The 17,506-nt window shown below is 30.6% G+C and overlaps 1 protein-coding gene across 1 annotated transcript in view; it reads right to left on the bottom strand.

Annotated features, from left to right (window-relative positions):
- Window positions 1-17,506, bottom strand: part of LOC125072278 (myosin light chain kinase, smooth muscle-like) — a 37,832-nt gene that overhangs the window by 15,823 nt on the left and 4,503 nt on the right. Inside the window, exon 2 of the mRNA XM_047682840.1 lies at window positions 6,884-6,927. Within this exon, the coding sequence (XP_047538796.1) occupies window positions 6,884-6,917 (34 nt within the window). The 5' untranslated portion in view covers window positions 6,918-6,927. The remainder of the gene's footprint in view (window positions 1-6,883; window positions 6,928-17,506) is intronic.

The following is a 17,506-nucleotide window of genomic DNA, read 5'->3' as shown; positions in this document are numbered from 1 at the left end:
TACCATTATGAAGGTATTGAATACGCTCTTTGTATAAGAAAAATAAAAAAAGTATATATACGTATTTATTCAAAGAAAACAATAATAAAACACTAGAATACCGAAATCTACATAAAGATTATAGGTATATCTAGAGAAAAATGCCAATGAGGACAATTTTTATTATTTGCAAGGAAATTTGATAACATCTCGCTTGGTTATAATCTGTCTTGATAATTGTACAAAATTATCTGTGCTGTAGAAGATGAAAGTAGAAGATTCACGATAACAACATCCGATCAATTTTTTTCGAACTGCAATTGACATTTAAAAGTTAATTAAGACGTTGGATTGGATCGTATCAAACGCTCATAGACTAAAAAAAAACTAGACGATCGAGTTTTAGAAAGTAAGAAATGATGCTGTTTTCACTTACTCCGGTTGACATGGAACTTAGTACGTATTTTGGCGAATGTTCAAGTATTATAAGAAGTGATGGTGCAATGTGTTAAGACCTGGATTATTGTTTAGTCTGTTACTTGTGCGACGTTGCCGGCGCCGCCTTAAACCGTTTCGTACTATATATGCGTGGTCTGATAAGACGCTTTGATCTTCTTTGGAAAATTTATAAACTGTGTAATTCTCAAAAAGTTATGTTTGTTTTGTCTATGGTGTATGTATAATATATTTAATAGTAAATAAAATATTAATAAAATTTTGGCTTTCATGCTACTTAAACACGTTTTATTATTAACAAAACGATATATTATAAATATTTATTCAATATTATGTACCTATAATCTATATATTTAAAATGTCAATGTTCAATTTTTTCGTTAAAAAAATAGTTTTGGTTTAATTTGGTCTACCGTACATAATCTTCTATAAGACGTCGTTAGGAAATAAGAGTCTGTTCTTGACAGAATTACATTAGAGTTTGTATCGACTACATACGATAAAAAAATCGTTAATATATTTCACAGAACCAAAATATTTTAGAAATATGTAATTTAGAATAATAGAAAATACAAAATAAACTTCTATGTCTTTACATCAATTAAACGAATTGGCCTCGGAAGTAAAATTCGGAATAGGGCGCCACTGAAAATTTGGCGAGATCAGCTGTCGCCTGTGTGGTAACCACTGCTCATAGAAATTGGCGCCACAATAAATATTTATCATTCCTTACATCGCCAATTCGCCACCAACCTTGGGAACAAGATGTTATGTCTCTTGTGATTGTAATAACACTCACACACCTGAAACACAACAATACTAAATATATATTACTAAATATTGTTGTTTAGGAATAGGATATATAGGAATAAATTTAAAAAGATATTCTACTAAAATAAGCCGAAGGTTCCCTTAGTTTTGTTTTACTTAATATTCCTATATAAATAAATAAAAAACTTATGATAGATAGCCTAGGGAAAAAAGCTATTAGCTTAACAAATTCAGAGGATATTTTGCTAATTTCTATAACTTTTAAATTGTATTGTTTTTTTTTTTTTAAAAAAGAAAAGGCTGTATGTGATTCCGGTTATTTATATTAATATTTATATTGTTTTAAGGTTTCCCGGTAATGATTACGAAGAAGAAAGGAATCAATTTAACTCAAATGAAGAAGAAGAGCCGAGATGGCCCAGTGGTTAGAACGCGTGCATCTTAACCGATGATTTCGGGTTCAAACCCAGGCAGGCACCACTGAAATTTCATGTGCTTAATTTGTGTTTATAATTCATCTCGTGCTCGGCGGTGAAGGAAAACATCGTGAGGAAACCTGCATGTGTCTAATTTCAACGAAATTCAGCCACATGTGTATTCCGCCAACCCGCATTGGAGCAGCGTGGTGGAATATGCTCCAAACCTTCTCCTCAAAGGAGAGGAGGCCTTTATCCCAGCAGTGGGACATTTACGGGCTGCTTATGTTATGTTATGTTATGAAGACATTTCACGTATCCATGACTTTATATGTTAAATTTATTTGACAATATTTTAAACAAACAAATATTATAGTAATTGATTTTATTAAAGAGTCTAAAGTAGATTAAACAGATTATTAGTTCATAACAAAATCATAAACATTCATATTGACTGTTTATGTTTTCATCATCATTTCAATAGCTTATCTATTGCGGAAATATTAACATTAATACTATTTTAAATCCAATTAATAATTTTGACTACAAGGAAATATTAATAACATATATTTTTAATGAGAATTTTAATTAAAGAAAAAAGACAAAGATGCAATACACTTATAAGCTTTTTAAAATTGTATTCGACCTTCAATTAAATAAATTCCGTTTTACGTTTACTTAAAAGTCTCTAAACCACTTGTGCAAATATGGCGATCATTAAATTTAAAGGTTAGCCTTAAAAATTGTCTTTTGTATGAATTTAATTATGTTGATTTAGTTTGTTTATAAAAGCATTCATTTACTGGTTCTTCGGTGAAGTGGTTTGTTTATAAGGCTGTGTATTACAAGGTCCCGAGATCGTGTGTCGGGCTGGGCTAATAATGCTTGTCTTTTAGAAATTTAGCAATGTTACACATGTACGGTCCTCCTCTGCGTTTGACGTTAACCACTCTTCAGTATGGTCACATTGTTGTATGGAATTATGAGAGTTAGGGAATAGAGAACAGTCTATATATTCTTATAGCCTATATCTAGAGCTGAGGTGACCCAGAGTCCTGTGGTTGAAATGCGAGCTTAAAACCGGGCAAGCACAAGTGAATTATCATATTTTTAATTCGTTATTTTAAAATCTGTCATAAATAAATATGTGTCAATGATTCTCCTCAAATGAAGAGGCTGAAGCCCAGGAACAATATGGGGCAATTCACGGGCTATTAGTTTACTATTTATACTTTTTAAAATGGAATAAGGTGACTGGCCATCTATTGGCTTATCTACATTTATAAATAAAAAAATAAAGATTAAAGAAAAAAAATCTAGATTAAAAATGTCTTAAACATATCTCAAAGGCAAAAATAATGATGACACGAACGATAAAACTTCCTCTACGGAAAAATTTAATGACGTCGAAGATAAAATCTAAATACGCAATTAAAATGTACAATATTCTGTAGACGAGTCGCAATAATACAGATTATGAGTAGCAAGTGGGTGTCTGCTGGAGACGGTGTTTTTTTAACGAGTTTCTATTTAAATAATTCGATAATTAGAAAACAAAAATCAAGTGCAATAAGTTTGGTAATAACGCAGTCTACTCGATAAAAAAATGATTTGCAAAGAACGCATTTAAAAAAAATCATCCAACACGAATAAAACCTTCTTATTTTAAATTCATTAAGAAATAATCTTTTCTAATATTCTTCTATAGAGACCTATAATTTTATAAAATATATTAAATTACAAACAATATATTGTAATATTTATTTTTATAATAATTTAGTATAGAATATGGCAGAGACATAATTCCAAAGCCATCCGCCATAGACATAATTCTTTTTTTTGTATAATCAGAAATCATCGACATAGGTTTAAATACCATAATCAAATAATAATATTTTTACTAGCTTGCAAGACGAACGAGCCAGTTTATTTATAGGCACAAGAAATATAACACCCACATTGGGCTCTACAATTGTACATTGACCCTGACAATGTAATACTAGAGCTCCTTTATGTCTGTGGTCAACGGTGACCACTTGACATAATGTGATAGATTACCTCACGTGCCTATATTCGTAGATTAATATCAAATTCATGAACATGAATGGTTCTAAATGTACTTACGAAGTTTTAATTTATTAATAAAATTATTGCCATATTTTAATCGATCAACAATATGAATAATGTTAACTGAATATCTTGGATTCGAATCCGTCCGGTTTTTTTCGGGGAAAGGATGAAACCTATTCAAATCAAAAGATGAGTAAAGTCGAATAAAAAAGTTTATTTGACATTGATTTGACATGATATCTGTGGTCAAAATCTAGAATAAAAATCTATGCTAAATGTTAACGATTTGTGAAAAAATGGCGTAAGGTATATCGGTGAACTTATTATCGTAACTTTGAAAGTAAAATTAAAGTATATAAATATATTCATATTAGCTATTAATTGGAATAGTGTTGTGTTGTAAATAAAAAAATATATATGAAATGTTTGCATAGAAGAGTAGAGCTATTAAAAAATCGCATGGAATACGTATTTACTTAGTTATATTATACAATCATTAAAAGTTTGACACTTCTCTTCACTTCCAAGCATAGGAGAAGCGTCATGGAATAATCTCTATATTATTATTATTCTTAGTCTGAATATTCTACTGAGTAGTGGGCCTTGTACAGGGTGTTTACTTCACCACTATAGTTGCAATACATGAATATAAATGAATATTTTGTTTTGTAATCTGGTAATGCTACGAAATGCGTCACCGTTGATCTATTTGTCGTAAGATGAATGGGTCTACCCTATACATAATTATAGCACGTAGGAATGGCGGACGTGACGTAGCGTCATGTCATTATTGAAAATAAATGATTCTTTAACAGAAGCCGCCGTTGGATTTGTTCCAAAATGCAATACTTATATAAAAACTATATCCACGCCCTGATTTCAAACCACGTGTAAATTTAAACGTAATTTTGTTATAATACATAATTACCTAACTGTTATTTAAAGATATTACATAAATCTTAATGAATAAATATGCATTTTTTCATTCATTAAAAAATATTTAAATCAGTAACATTATTATAAATATTTAATTATGTGATGTTTTACGCGTTATTTACACATTATGTATGTAAATAACGTCGTTTAATTGTGTTTTATTAATCACATCGTTCAACTATTATGTAAGTAATATCGTTTAACTGCTTACGATTGTGGTAATCTATGTTCACAACGCACACATACACATAAATTACGCAATACATTTTTTTATTATTATTATTATATAATAATAAAAAATGGTGATGGTGAATGCCACCATTCAAGTAAGTAGTAAGTGGTCATCCCGGTCCCTAGACTTCGGCGCTGTGAGAAATATCAACCATTCCTTACATCGCCAATGCGCCATCAACCCTACCCTCAAAATCGGTACACAATTATATTAAGTATTGCTGTTTAGCTGTAGATAGAAATTGATAAATGAAATCATGTTTTATTGTTATAAATAAAATATATATTAAAAAGACTATCAGTGTTTCGGAACTATTTTGATAAAAGTTGAAATTTTTTTTTTTTAATGATTTATCTTTATGGACTACGGATGAATGTTTCTCGTAGTCACTTGTCTCCTTAACGACACATCTTAACGTTATGAGACGTTCATCTGCCGAGTTTAAAATTAAAACGAATTCCGATCTTCTGCCAAAAATCGAATGTTTTTGTTTATTTTATTTGAGCCAATTGCTTTCAAAACGTGACTAGCACGTTCCTTTTTTGAATTACGAATTTAAGCATTTGTTTTATTAAAACGATTTCTTGGCGATTAATTTTATTTATACTAGTGGTCACCCATTGGTCGAAATTCCACCGTAAGTTATTGCTAATAAATTATTAGACGGCCATACTCGAGGATATATCAGACTGTGTGTAACATATAGGCAATAGTGCACTAGTGTGCACAAACACAAGTGTATTCCTTATCCCTAGCCAATTATAACCAGAAACGACAAATTGAACACGACTGAAGTTATTTCAGAAGCACTGGAAGCATTGATAATTTCCATACTTCGGGTTGATATTTCTTGTCAAACACCCTTTTCTCTCTCTCTCTTTTTTACTCAACTACTAACTGTAGCTATATCCATTCATTGGATTCTTGTGTTCCCCCTTGAAGGGAGAGATAACATCTTAGAGTATATAGTTGACTATTCATGACTATGTTGACAGGATCAGTTAACACCATTTCTCGTGCCAAAATCCATCAAAAGAGATGACCTCTTTTTATCAGGGTATGTTTCATACTCATATATATATTATACTAGCGACCCGCCCCGGCTTACTACAGAATGTCTTATAACGATCACAGCTTTTTGTCTCTCTAATCTGTAATATCTTCGAAAATATTCATTTAAATTACATCCTGTAAAGATCAAATGCACAATGTATTTAAGATAGTCGATTGCATAAGAATTAATGCTGTATTGCTTGAAATAGCTTCGAAAATAAGCCTTTATTATCCTTTACTTTTTACAAGAAATAATTTTCTCGTAAAAAGTAAAGGATAATAAATTGTTATTGTGGGCTATCCCTAAGAGATAGACATATACCAACGGGGACTATTTTGAAGACCTTTTTAAGGTGCACAGTACGGTATTATATTATTGTGATCTATCTCGTAGGGCTCAGCCAGCGTTTGCAATGTATTTATTTCCGAAATCACTCTAGAAACCTTCAAAAATTATCAGTGTTTCTCTACTTGACTCTATTGTGCATGTATAATACATATGCACCTTCCTCTTGAAACAATATTTCTATTAAAAAAGTCGCATCAAAATCCGTTGTGTAACTTTAAATATCAAAGCATATACAGGGACAGACAACGGTAAGCGACTTTGTTTTATCCTATGTAATTATATAATGATTTGATATGCAGGAAAACGAAAGATCATGGTTTAACAATATGATAATCTTAATGGGTGCAGGTTAAAGTCACCATAATCTTTATCGTAAAACATAATGTTTTGAAAACATTCATCTTGTATTATATACAAAACATAGCACAACCGACGACAGTTATATGTCTTGTATTATATATATTAAAAAACTTTCTCCGAATCGTGCTGCATTTTTAATTTTAAGTTACATGTATATTGGTTTAGTCGTTTTTACAGTAAGAGAACACAGAAAACCTCTCCCTTATTTATGAAGCCTTATACTAATTGTAAAATATTGTAAACAATATTTTATTATCTTACCTCCAACAGGATCTGATTCATCGACGTGGATCATGTCGACTGATCTGTAATAAAATAAAAATAATTTAAAAACAATAATAAATATAAAGTCGTTTATGGTCAATATATAGAAGTTTAAAATATAGTATTTTTAAATAAATTCCTTAAAACAAACAGGCATGTCTATGGTACATTATAAAAGTAAAGCTCCCGCTCCCGCAAAAAAAAATATCGTAATTTTTAATAACAGATTATAATTATTATGTTCAATACATATATATTTTTTATTTTAGTTTAAATTGTGTTCAAAATAATTGACTTTTGCGACTTTTTGATAAAACATATCCTTCGATGTTAAATAATTTAAGTATCAAAATTAACCTTTGCAAATTCTTCCACAAATTTTATAATAAAATTAGTCATTAACCGCAATATTTCACAGTTATTCCATATGCAATGTGTGTTATAAATAAGTAAATGAGTAGTTTTGAATAGGTACTTGAAAATATGTCATGATATGAAAATAATCAACATGAGTGCAATCTTGTATTCCATTATGTTAATTTTGTTTTTACCCATAAAGTATTCTTATTGGTTCAAGGCTCGCCCGCATTATGCCAAATATTACCAATACTACTAACTTATAAATATTAAAAAATAAAATAAAAAAACTAGATTATATATAAATAAAAATAGAATTGTCAACGAAAATAAAAATTAATTCGATAAAATTGTTATGTTCGATTGGATTAAGATTTCGAGCAAGATAAGTTTTATTATGCATTAATTTTTACGACAAAATTGTACTTATTCTTTCTATATAGAAATTGTCTCCGTCAGGACATTATATTATCTGTCACACATGTTCAAGGGCAAAGAATCTTTGTTTATACAAATAAGAGGTTTCCAAGTTTACCGTATAATTAGCTCTCGAAACTGGGTCAGCTATTCGGGTTTACGTTGTTGTGATTTCAGCTGGCGACGTCTCTAGCGAATGCACAGTTATTAAATGCGGTATTGTTATATGCATCATTTCGTTTTTTTTGTGGAGCTGGCCAAGTTTTTTGTTTATAAATTTTTTTAATTATCTGTATTTGATACTGAAAATTAATTACATATTTTGTATAAATATTAGTAGAACAGTATAACATATACATTATACATGGTATTCTACGATAACCTATTTGTTACAATAAATTAAATAAACTTATTGTGAATGATCTTTTGTCAGCAAAAATAAATGATGAATATATAATAATAGCAAAACTGTGTAGCGTTAACATAAACGCGCTTTTATTTACAATTCTATATTTAAAAATATGTGCAAAACATGTGATTGTGATTAATGTGTAGAGCGAGTTCCTGAATTTTACGATCAACAAAACTACACAAACGGGACAAGGTTAAAGTAATAGTGTATGGAATGATTTAATTCAAACGTAATATTTAAAAATAAATTCTTTGATGTTATATTAAATATTTAAAAAAAAATATTACTACTTTGGGACAAGTATATAAAAAATATCAGTCTTTACTTTTACATAATCGATTGTAATTAACCGTATGATGTTACTCATATTTTGTTTTGAGAAAAAAAAAATTAAAATATTCTTTATTCAAAATGTTGAATATAAATATCAAAGGCATACAATACGTATTGACTTGTAAAAAAACAAAAACAAAATCCAGTAGTTCGTATAAATTGAACTTTTTCAATCCTGATATTTATTTTTTATCTATATTTTACATTCTACATACGTTCATTGGATTTAATATTTTATGCGGGCAAGGTGTCGTCAAAAACCTGCTCAATATTTTTTTTGTTGATTATAACACAGCACTGAAAAATAAATGGGACAAGGGCATGCGTATGTAGGCATTTTGTATTTTAATGTAAAAAACTACTCGTTATTCTGCAAGATATCATTTCATATACGAAATTTGTGAAATATTCATAACCTTACTACATTTTGATACACGTATCCTTTAATTGTTATATGTAATTATTATCGTCACTATCGACGTTTTGGCTTTTCAGAATAGGTTCTTACAGAATAGGTCTGAGATAATTAATCGATTCAGGAACTGCTTACGTATAAAATATACATACTGCTTTTCTTATTGTTAACATATTAAATATACATGACAATACGTTAATCAAATTTCATTTTGCTTATTATATTCATTTATAGCTTTGTGTTGAAAGATATATAATGACGCCCAAACAGCTTGATAGATAAATGAAATTTGGCAAGCCGATAGATTATTTATTTTAGGGAAACGAACACTTGTATCTACAATAATTTGATCCATGTTTAATTGGCTCCATTTAGTCGACTCTAAAAATAACGAATTTGATATTTTGGTTAAATATTTAATTATTATTTTCAAGTTTTTAGTTCAATGGTACCAACATTTACATCGGCTTATGGAGTATTTTCTTTTTAAAATTAGAATTAATTTAATTATTTATAAATTGCTTGTGGTATGTTAGTGTTACTAGGTTTTAAATTTAAATTATAACTATATTTGAAATTGATTTCGTTTAATTTAGATGGGACTCCGCTCAATATATAGGTACTTTATTCAAAATAAACATTAAATATATTGTCTATTGTAAATCTGACGATATCGAATAAAGTAGACACGAAATCACAAATCCACTACTCTTGTTCCACTAATATATATATTTTTTAAATATGGTAACAACTTAATTTTAGCAAAACTCCTATTTAAATCGGCTGAAACTATTATTATTTATTACTTACAAATTGCAAAGTTAACATTAAAATTTTCGTTAAATCTTAACAACTTTTATAAGTTCTGCATTCGATTGGTACATTGCTGCAAAACACGGTCCATTTGATCGCGTTTACAGCGGCGAAGGAAAATATCGCAGAATGCATCAGCAGTGGAATTAGCTTTTCAAACGGAATCGTGAAACCCAGTGAAACTGCAATGACCCATTTAGAGGGCGCCATGCTACTAATTTATAACGGTAATTAAAACTCAGTTAAACTTAGTTTTTTTCGCAACCGATGGTTCATTCTCATTTTTTATATCGGTTGTATTACGACCCCGATTAAATTCCTATTCATCCTCGACCGGACCGCAACTGAGTATTAGTATAGGAAAACAGCGGAACGGCGATTATGCTTCGACTCGATTTCGATAAACTGCTAATTTGTTAGTAAAATTGAAACCCAGCTAGTTAATTTTAATGATATTTACGATACTGTAACTGATGACTTAGTACGCAGCGGACATAAAATTTTATAAACAAAATCTGTATATATAAAAGCAAAATACCGCTCACTGATTAATCACGAAATATCAGAAACTATAACACCTACAAACTTGAAATTTCGCATGTAGGTTCCTTATAGGGTATAGATATTATTAGACTATTTATGTAACTCAACCCCTAAGGAGGTAAAAGGCGGTTGGAAGTTTTATAAATATCGCGCGGGTAAAGCAGGTTCAGCTATTAATACCATACAAAGATTAAATACTTTACGTACAAAAACAACGGAAAATTTCGACGTTGCAATTAATTTAATGAGACAACAATAGTGCGCGATCGTTTCGAAGTAAATATATCTTTCACGAGTCAAGGTGAAATTCTTCACGTGGGCGTCTGTCGATTGACAAGTAATAGATTTATCCTATAATTGACTTGCTGGTGAGGCCCAGCGAATATAACACGAGGGTCTTAACACCGTTCACTTTTTATTTCTATTTTTAATTAATCTTGTGTTCGGTGACATCGTGGAATACCTACATAATGTCATACGATTCCGCAGCCAACTGGCTTTATCAGCCATTTAATCAACAGCCTAAATATTTAACATGTATGATCCGAAATGATGTTGAAGTTTATTACTATTATATATATAGGTATATATCTGTTATGTATATAGACTATATTTTCTATTAGTCATGTAATGGTGTTGAATGTCGTATAAACTATCACCGTAGTGAGAGTTACATATTGAAATACACACATGACATCTAATCTTACAAGATTTCTCATTGAGATTATGAGTGCTACTCCACTCAGATAATGAGACGACCGGTTTACGAGGAATGCGGATGCATTTGACATTTTACAATTACCTCAGTCAAATATATTATAAAAATTATAATTGCATACTCTACATATTCAATTTTTCGGTTCTCTTTTACTTGGGTGATAAGATGGTAGTGAAATGTGCAAGTACCCTCGTTGTACGCTGCTAACATCTTATCTCTTCTTATATTTTGTATAATTCTGTCTCTGTCTGTTTCTCCCGCCAAAACCAGTGAATTGATTTTGAAAAAATTGGTATAAACCGAGCTTGAGCTCCAAGGACTGGACATTTTTAAGCTCAAAACCTGACGATCAACCTCTAAATCGCGAGCCAAGTTGCGAACAACGACCAGTAAAATATAAGTCATGACGACTTGAAATTTCTACCTTTGCGCGAAACTTGCCGTGACAGAAGTAAAATAAAAATAATTCGAAAGAACTATTTATGCAAATTATATTAAAAATTAAATATCATTACGAGCTATGAAGGGTAACCTATCACATTAACAAAGAAATGTATATTTAGGTACATATTATATTTAGACAAGACATTTATCACGTGCTAAGATCAACCAGACAGACAATCAAGGAAGTGCTAGGACCGGGCAGCACTTAAAATAAACACTACATTATAGACTTTATAGTTATTGTTATAAGGACTATTATTATTCTTAATTCCGTCCTAAGCTGCATTTACATTCTATTGGCATCAGCTTGTCAATAAATTTCAACGCACGTCAGACATTTGAGCGACGTTCTTATTCTCTGGTCGAAATTGTAGTTAATTATATTTTATAATAAATAGTTTCATTACAATGCCACGTATTTACTCGTAAAATATCTTATAAGTCATCATATTTTTAGGCAAAGGCCTTTTATCCTTCATATTTTGCAAAGTCATATTTAAACGAGAGCCTTTCTGAAATGTGTTTAGATATTAGTATATTTGGATCGATGTTATGCTCTAGACTTTTTTGTATTTAAAAAAAAAGACAATCGAACAATTCTTATTTCGAAAATTTCTGTTGCTGTTAACATTAATCATTTTTAATTTTAATGGCAAAGGGTTTTGTCTACTGTCAGAATAAGATTTTTTTTGACACTTGAATGACAATGTAAAGAAAATTTGTCAAAATGACATTTTTATTCAGAAGAATATTCTACTGAACAAATGTCTTCAATGTGGTAATCTGATTTCTATTTTTTTTAAACAAATAAAAAAAAAACAGTTAAACATTGGAGAAATTAAAAATTTCTTTATCAATTCTTTAATATTTAATATTTGCGAGTAACGTGTTTTTTTTTTAAATTACAATGAACCCAGTGGTGCGTCATAGCGACTATAACAATGCTACTATCTATTGTTTCTTGTGAATTGAAACATGTATGGCCGTTAATTGATAGTTCACTCGTTTCATTAGCACGTTAAGAGCGAAAAAAAAAAACAGTTTTTCAATTATTGAATTCTTACCTGACATCATTGCTGATAAAACTTTATTGATATGAATTTACCTTCGAAGTCATTTTGTTATCTTTGTTAGATATGAGTGCAGTATTTATTTATATCTTTATAAACTTTTTCTTGCGCAATTTTTGGAGTCAATAATTCTGTCGCAATACAAAGAACGAAAACGAATGAGCCAATTTTATTATCTTGGTGTGCGTGACGGTTACACGTGGCACTTGTCAAACGTCATGTTACTTTACTGCGATACTTAATGACCAACGGTTAGCCAGAATTATTTTCGCTGCGTTATCAGCTTTGACCATATGCTTATACAGCATGCTGTAGCTTATACAGCATCAACTGCAAGCAAAATAGAAGATTTCCGATTAGAAATTCGGATAACACCCAATGATGTGAGTTTAGCGTTTGATCTCTCGTCTTGCTGTCTAATCGAACTATAATTGTGCATTTTTGTGTGCATAAAAATCTCCTGTATAGTTGGTTAGGCTTTGAAATTGGCTGCTAAGGCCAATGTAGATGATTTAGGGTGATAATTTAGAAATACGTTCTTTGGTTTACAATAAATAATTATATATATTTGTTCACCCGATTTCGAACAAACTTTGGTCGTATTGTAACGTCACGCCAGCGAAGGAAATTTTCGTAGTGTTACCACCCATTTATCTTATATTCTACCGCCAAACAGCAATACTTAGTATAGTTGTTTTCCATTTTTTAAAGGTGAGTGAGGCAGTAACTGCAGTAACAACAGGCTCTAAAGGTTGGTGGCGTATTTCTTACATCGTCAATGTCTATGGGCGGTGGTGACCACTTACCATCAGTTGACCCAGTTGCTCGTCAGCCTATCGATTAAATAATTAAAAAAAATACTGAGATGGTATCAACCTAACAGTAGCAGCCCGTAAATGTCCCACTGCTGGGCTAAGGCCTCTTCTCCCCTTGAGGAGAAGGTTTGGAGCATATTTGGAGCATATCAACCTAACATAGAAAGCGAAAAACGTATCGGGTCATTTGATTTTGTCTAGTCTATATAAGAGGAATTCTACTAGTTTTCACACCTAGACTACTAGCTAATATTCTAGTTAACTATCTGTACATAATACTATAAGTATACTAAGAGTAGCCATTTAATAGAAAAGACGGAGACGTGACATTTTACTGTAACACCGTTTCCAAAACCTCAATGTGACTTAACCGGCTCAGATAGAATGGGTCGACGACACCGCTTTCCAAACCTGTTCTGATAACTGCTTGCTACATATTAACAGTGTTTTCGACAACAATGCGACACATATGAATGATTAAACACACTTAGGCTATTATTATTCATTCAGTAGCTTGTCTATCGACTACTAGATGGCGTTAGCGAATTTTAGTTCAAATAGTTTTATGTAGAAATTGAGTACTCACAGATAATGAAATACTTTTACTTATGGACAATTAAACAGACAAGACACTTAGTTTCAGAATTAATCGGGTGCTTTATAGTGGCAGTTTTAGTTTTTGATTATATTTATCAAAACTGGTTTCGACGACTGGGAATTAACTTTTTAAGTAATATTTTTTTACAACTTCATAAGGACTGCTAATAAAAATATATTTAAGTATATACCTATTACTGCATGACATTAAATGTGAGTGGAGTTCCATGATCTTATACATTTTATACGAATGTGCTTAGCGTTATATTTACAATGGCAACATTTTTTATTTCAATTAAAAACAAAAAAATAATTTTTGATTTGACTTATATTCATTTTTATCAGTAGTACAGACGTCCTTGCAAGTGCTTCAAATAATCCTATTTTATCTTATTAACGAATATATCTTATCGTAAATAACATACACTTACAACAATATCACATATTGTATCCGATTTCATATCATATTTGATTGCTTAGTCAACGACTGTATGTCTTGGCGATTAATAAATTTATCGAAAAATAAGAATGCAGTGTAATCACTTAATCAGCGATTACTAAGTGATTGCTGAGTTGGTATCTGAAATAACTGCATTTATCAATATGACGTGAGTAATTTCGTATCAAAGCATATTTTAAGTCAGTCTATGTATGTATATAAAGCAGGACCGGACTTAGAAGCATAAAGGCTCTGGGCCAAATAAAGTGAACTACTTTTTTTTTTAAGTTGGGTATTTCAATAATTACCTTAAATGTTATTATCACAAAGATTATTACATTTAGCAGTAATTTATCATATATGCATATTATATTAAATGTATTTACTCGTCGAAATAATAAATATTTTTTGAATTAAAAATCTCAGTTTTGAGGTCACCTTTCACGTGGTAGCGGGGTTGTAGCTCTTTATCCTAAATCCGTAATCCGGCCCTGATATTCAGTTAATATATTCAAGATGTATTAATATCACAAATAGTCTCTATAGTCTCATATTTCTCCTAACACTTGATATATATGTATGTACATAATATTTATTAAGCTAACTGGCATAATACTTTAATACCTTATTCATACATAGCAATTAAATATTGACATTTTCCCATAGACAGTTAATAAGTTTCGAAGTGGCTCGACTTTATTCGTAATTTAAAAACGATCGGTTAACTGATGTACTAGAATGATTCGTAATATTTCCGGCAATACACTAGTGACAAGCTCATTGACCTTAGCTCAAAAGACTTCAATTCGAAAAAGGATAAATGCGTTTTTTCATGTGCTGTAATTTTATACACTATTATTTTAGTGGTTAGCGTGGAAACATCAGTTTGGAATCGGACCGGACTGGATAAGGACCGGATAAAGCCATGTATTATATCCCGGGCACACCCTCTTTTAGGTAAGTTGTCATCCGTGAAACCAAAACCGACAACCAACACTTCGTGTTAGTATGTTGGCACTAGTTGAAGGAACATACAATTGTATTTGTGACATTGCTTGAAACTTTAAAAATAAATATATATTAAAAAGCTACTCGATGTAATTAGTCTTCCTTCCCACAGGGTCCATAGACAATTCCTTACTTTGCTAATGGAAAATCCGTGATGGTCTATGTAGGCAGACATCTTGACTATCAAGACTGGTAGATCTATTCACTCACGAAGGCGTGCCCGAGTTATATTCGTTGTATCGGCGTTTTAATCAAGTAAACTCAACAAAATAATGTAATCAAATTTGTATTTTTTTGCTATCTCTACTCTTAGTCATCTCACTCACACTAAGACATCTTGTGAGCACGAGCGTCACTCATACTAATGCACGCTGACAATAATAATAGATTCAAAGTGGAGGGGCGCGCCTTCTTAAATGAATACATCTATGCATGTATTGGATGATGTTTTAATATATTATACGAGTATATGAGTGGTGGCAAGATCAGTAGGGGGTATTATAATGTACAGGGAGTATATTTTACAGTATAGGTCACAGTCCAGAGGTGCTCACTTCTACGCTTTACTATTTACGTGTTACTTACTAAGTTTGTCTTATATTACTATATAATCGATTATACATATTTATTTATCATTAGTTCCGGGTATTAACCCTTATATACAAATACAAACATATTGAGTTTGATAATATTCTATAATAATTTAATATCTTAGAGTTAATATTTTAACTAATTATCCTATTGTAATTTTTTTTTCACTGGTAGAAAGGTTACATCATTCCTGACTGGTTGTCAATTTTATTTATACCATTTAATTTTCTTTATTAATAAATTGTACACTTGCGAAACCGTTGACAGTTGATAGTACAAATATAAAATTACGTTATTAATTCAATTTGGCGTCAATAATTAATTATTACTCAAATCCTTAGACGTATATTTAAATGTGTATAAAATTCACGTTCAAAAGTCGTCATTTTTTTTCTTGCAATAGATATGTTGTGTCATCAGTTATTTTATGAACGGTGCATAAGCGTCTTGCTCATTCGAATCCGAGATATTTTTATTCTGTGATCGTTTTTTTTTATTCATGTGCGACTTTTTGGTTGATTGTCCAGAAATATGTTTGGCTGGCCTCGGCGAGCGAGCAGCGATTGACATGTGGACGCCTGTTCGGTTTCTAATATTGTGTATACATATCTATATTAATACATACATACATACATACGTACATAGCTATTTATATTTCGCAGCGTTATTCTTGTTAATTAATAATGTCAATTTCCTTCGTTTTGTCCAATCAAATTGTTAAAATATTAGATAAACTTGTACATTTACTAATTCAATCAATAATGTTAAAAAATAGTGATAAATGAGTCGTATCTACTTAATAAAATTTTGAAATGACTGAGTGACGCACTGTCTAAACCGATGAGTCGAATAGGATAAAATTTTGAATTGGAATTCCTTATAGAAAGAATGCCAGTACTACTTAAATTGTTTCAAATGAGGTTCTAATCGCACAACACACACATGATGATCTATGATATTCATTGTGTATTCGTGAAATAATGACTTTTTTATTTCGATCAAGATATTATCGGAAGTTTGGAAGCAACGTTAAAGTAGATATATGTAGATAAGTGTAATAGTCTTGCATTATAAGTAAAGATATATTGAGCAAGAAATGTTTGTAGTGGACAATATTGCAGAGATAAGGTTTGTTTATATCTATGTTTATATATTTAAAAGAGTACCTGACCACTACTTTTCACACCGGTCTATGTTTGTAGAATCTACATTTGAAACCATTGGTTACTTTTAATATAATCTACTGTAATGACGATTCAAATATACTTGAATGAGCTGTACTTAAATTAAGTACTTATATTGTAATTTTAATAAATACTTGTAACTCGACTGTTTTACTTGGTCTAACGGTTTATAATTAATATATCACTTTAACTTATGACCTTTTGTATTATTTGTATATTGTTACAAGACACTTTTTGTAATATTTCTACTGCTGGGCAAAGATTCAAGCTATGGGGTTTAGTTAACCTCATCAAACAGATTACATTTGATACATGTAAGTAGGTTTCCTAACGTTATTTATCGCTGAGTAAGAGATGAATTATAAACTTCAGGCTTAAAATTACACAACTTGTTGCCACTGGGCCATCTCCACTATTTCACGGCTATTCATAACCAGCATATTTATTTTAAAATATGTATTTTA

Source organism: Vanessa atalanta, chromosome 21 (genome assembly GCF_905147765.1).
Source record: "Vanessa atalanta chromosome 21, ilVanAtal1.2, whole genome shotgun sequence".
Classification (NCBI taxonomy): Eukaryota; Metazoa; Arthropoda; class Insecta; order Lepidoptera; family Nymphalidae; genus Vanessa; species Vanessa atalanta.
Note: the sequence above shows the minus strand (reverse complement) of the source record. Positions and strands in the feature narration are given on the sequence as shown.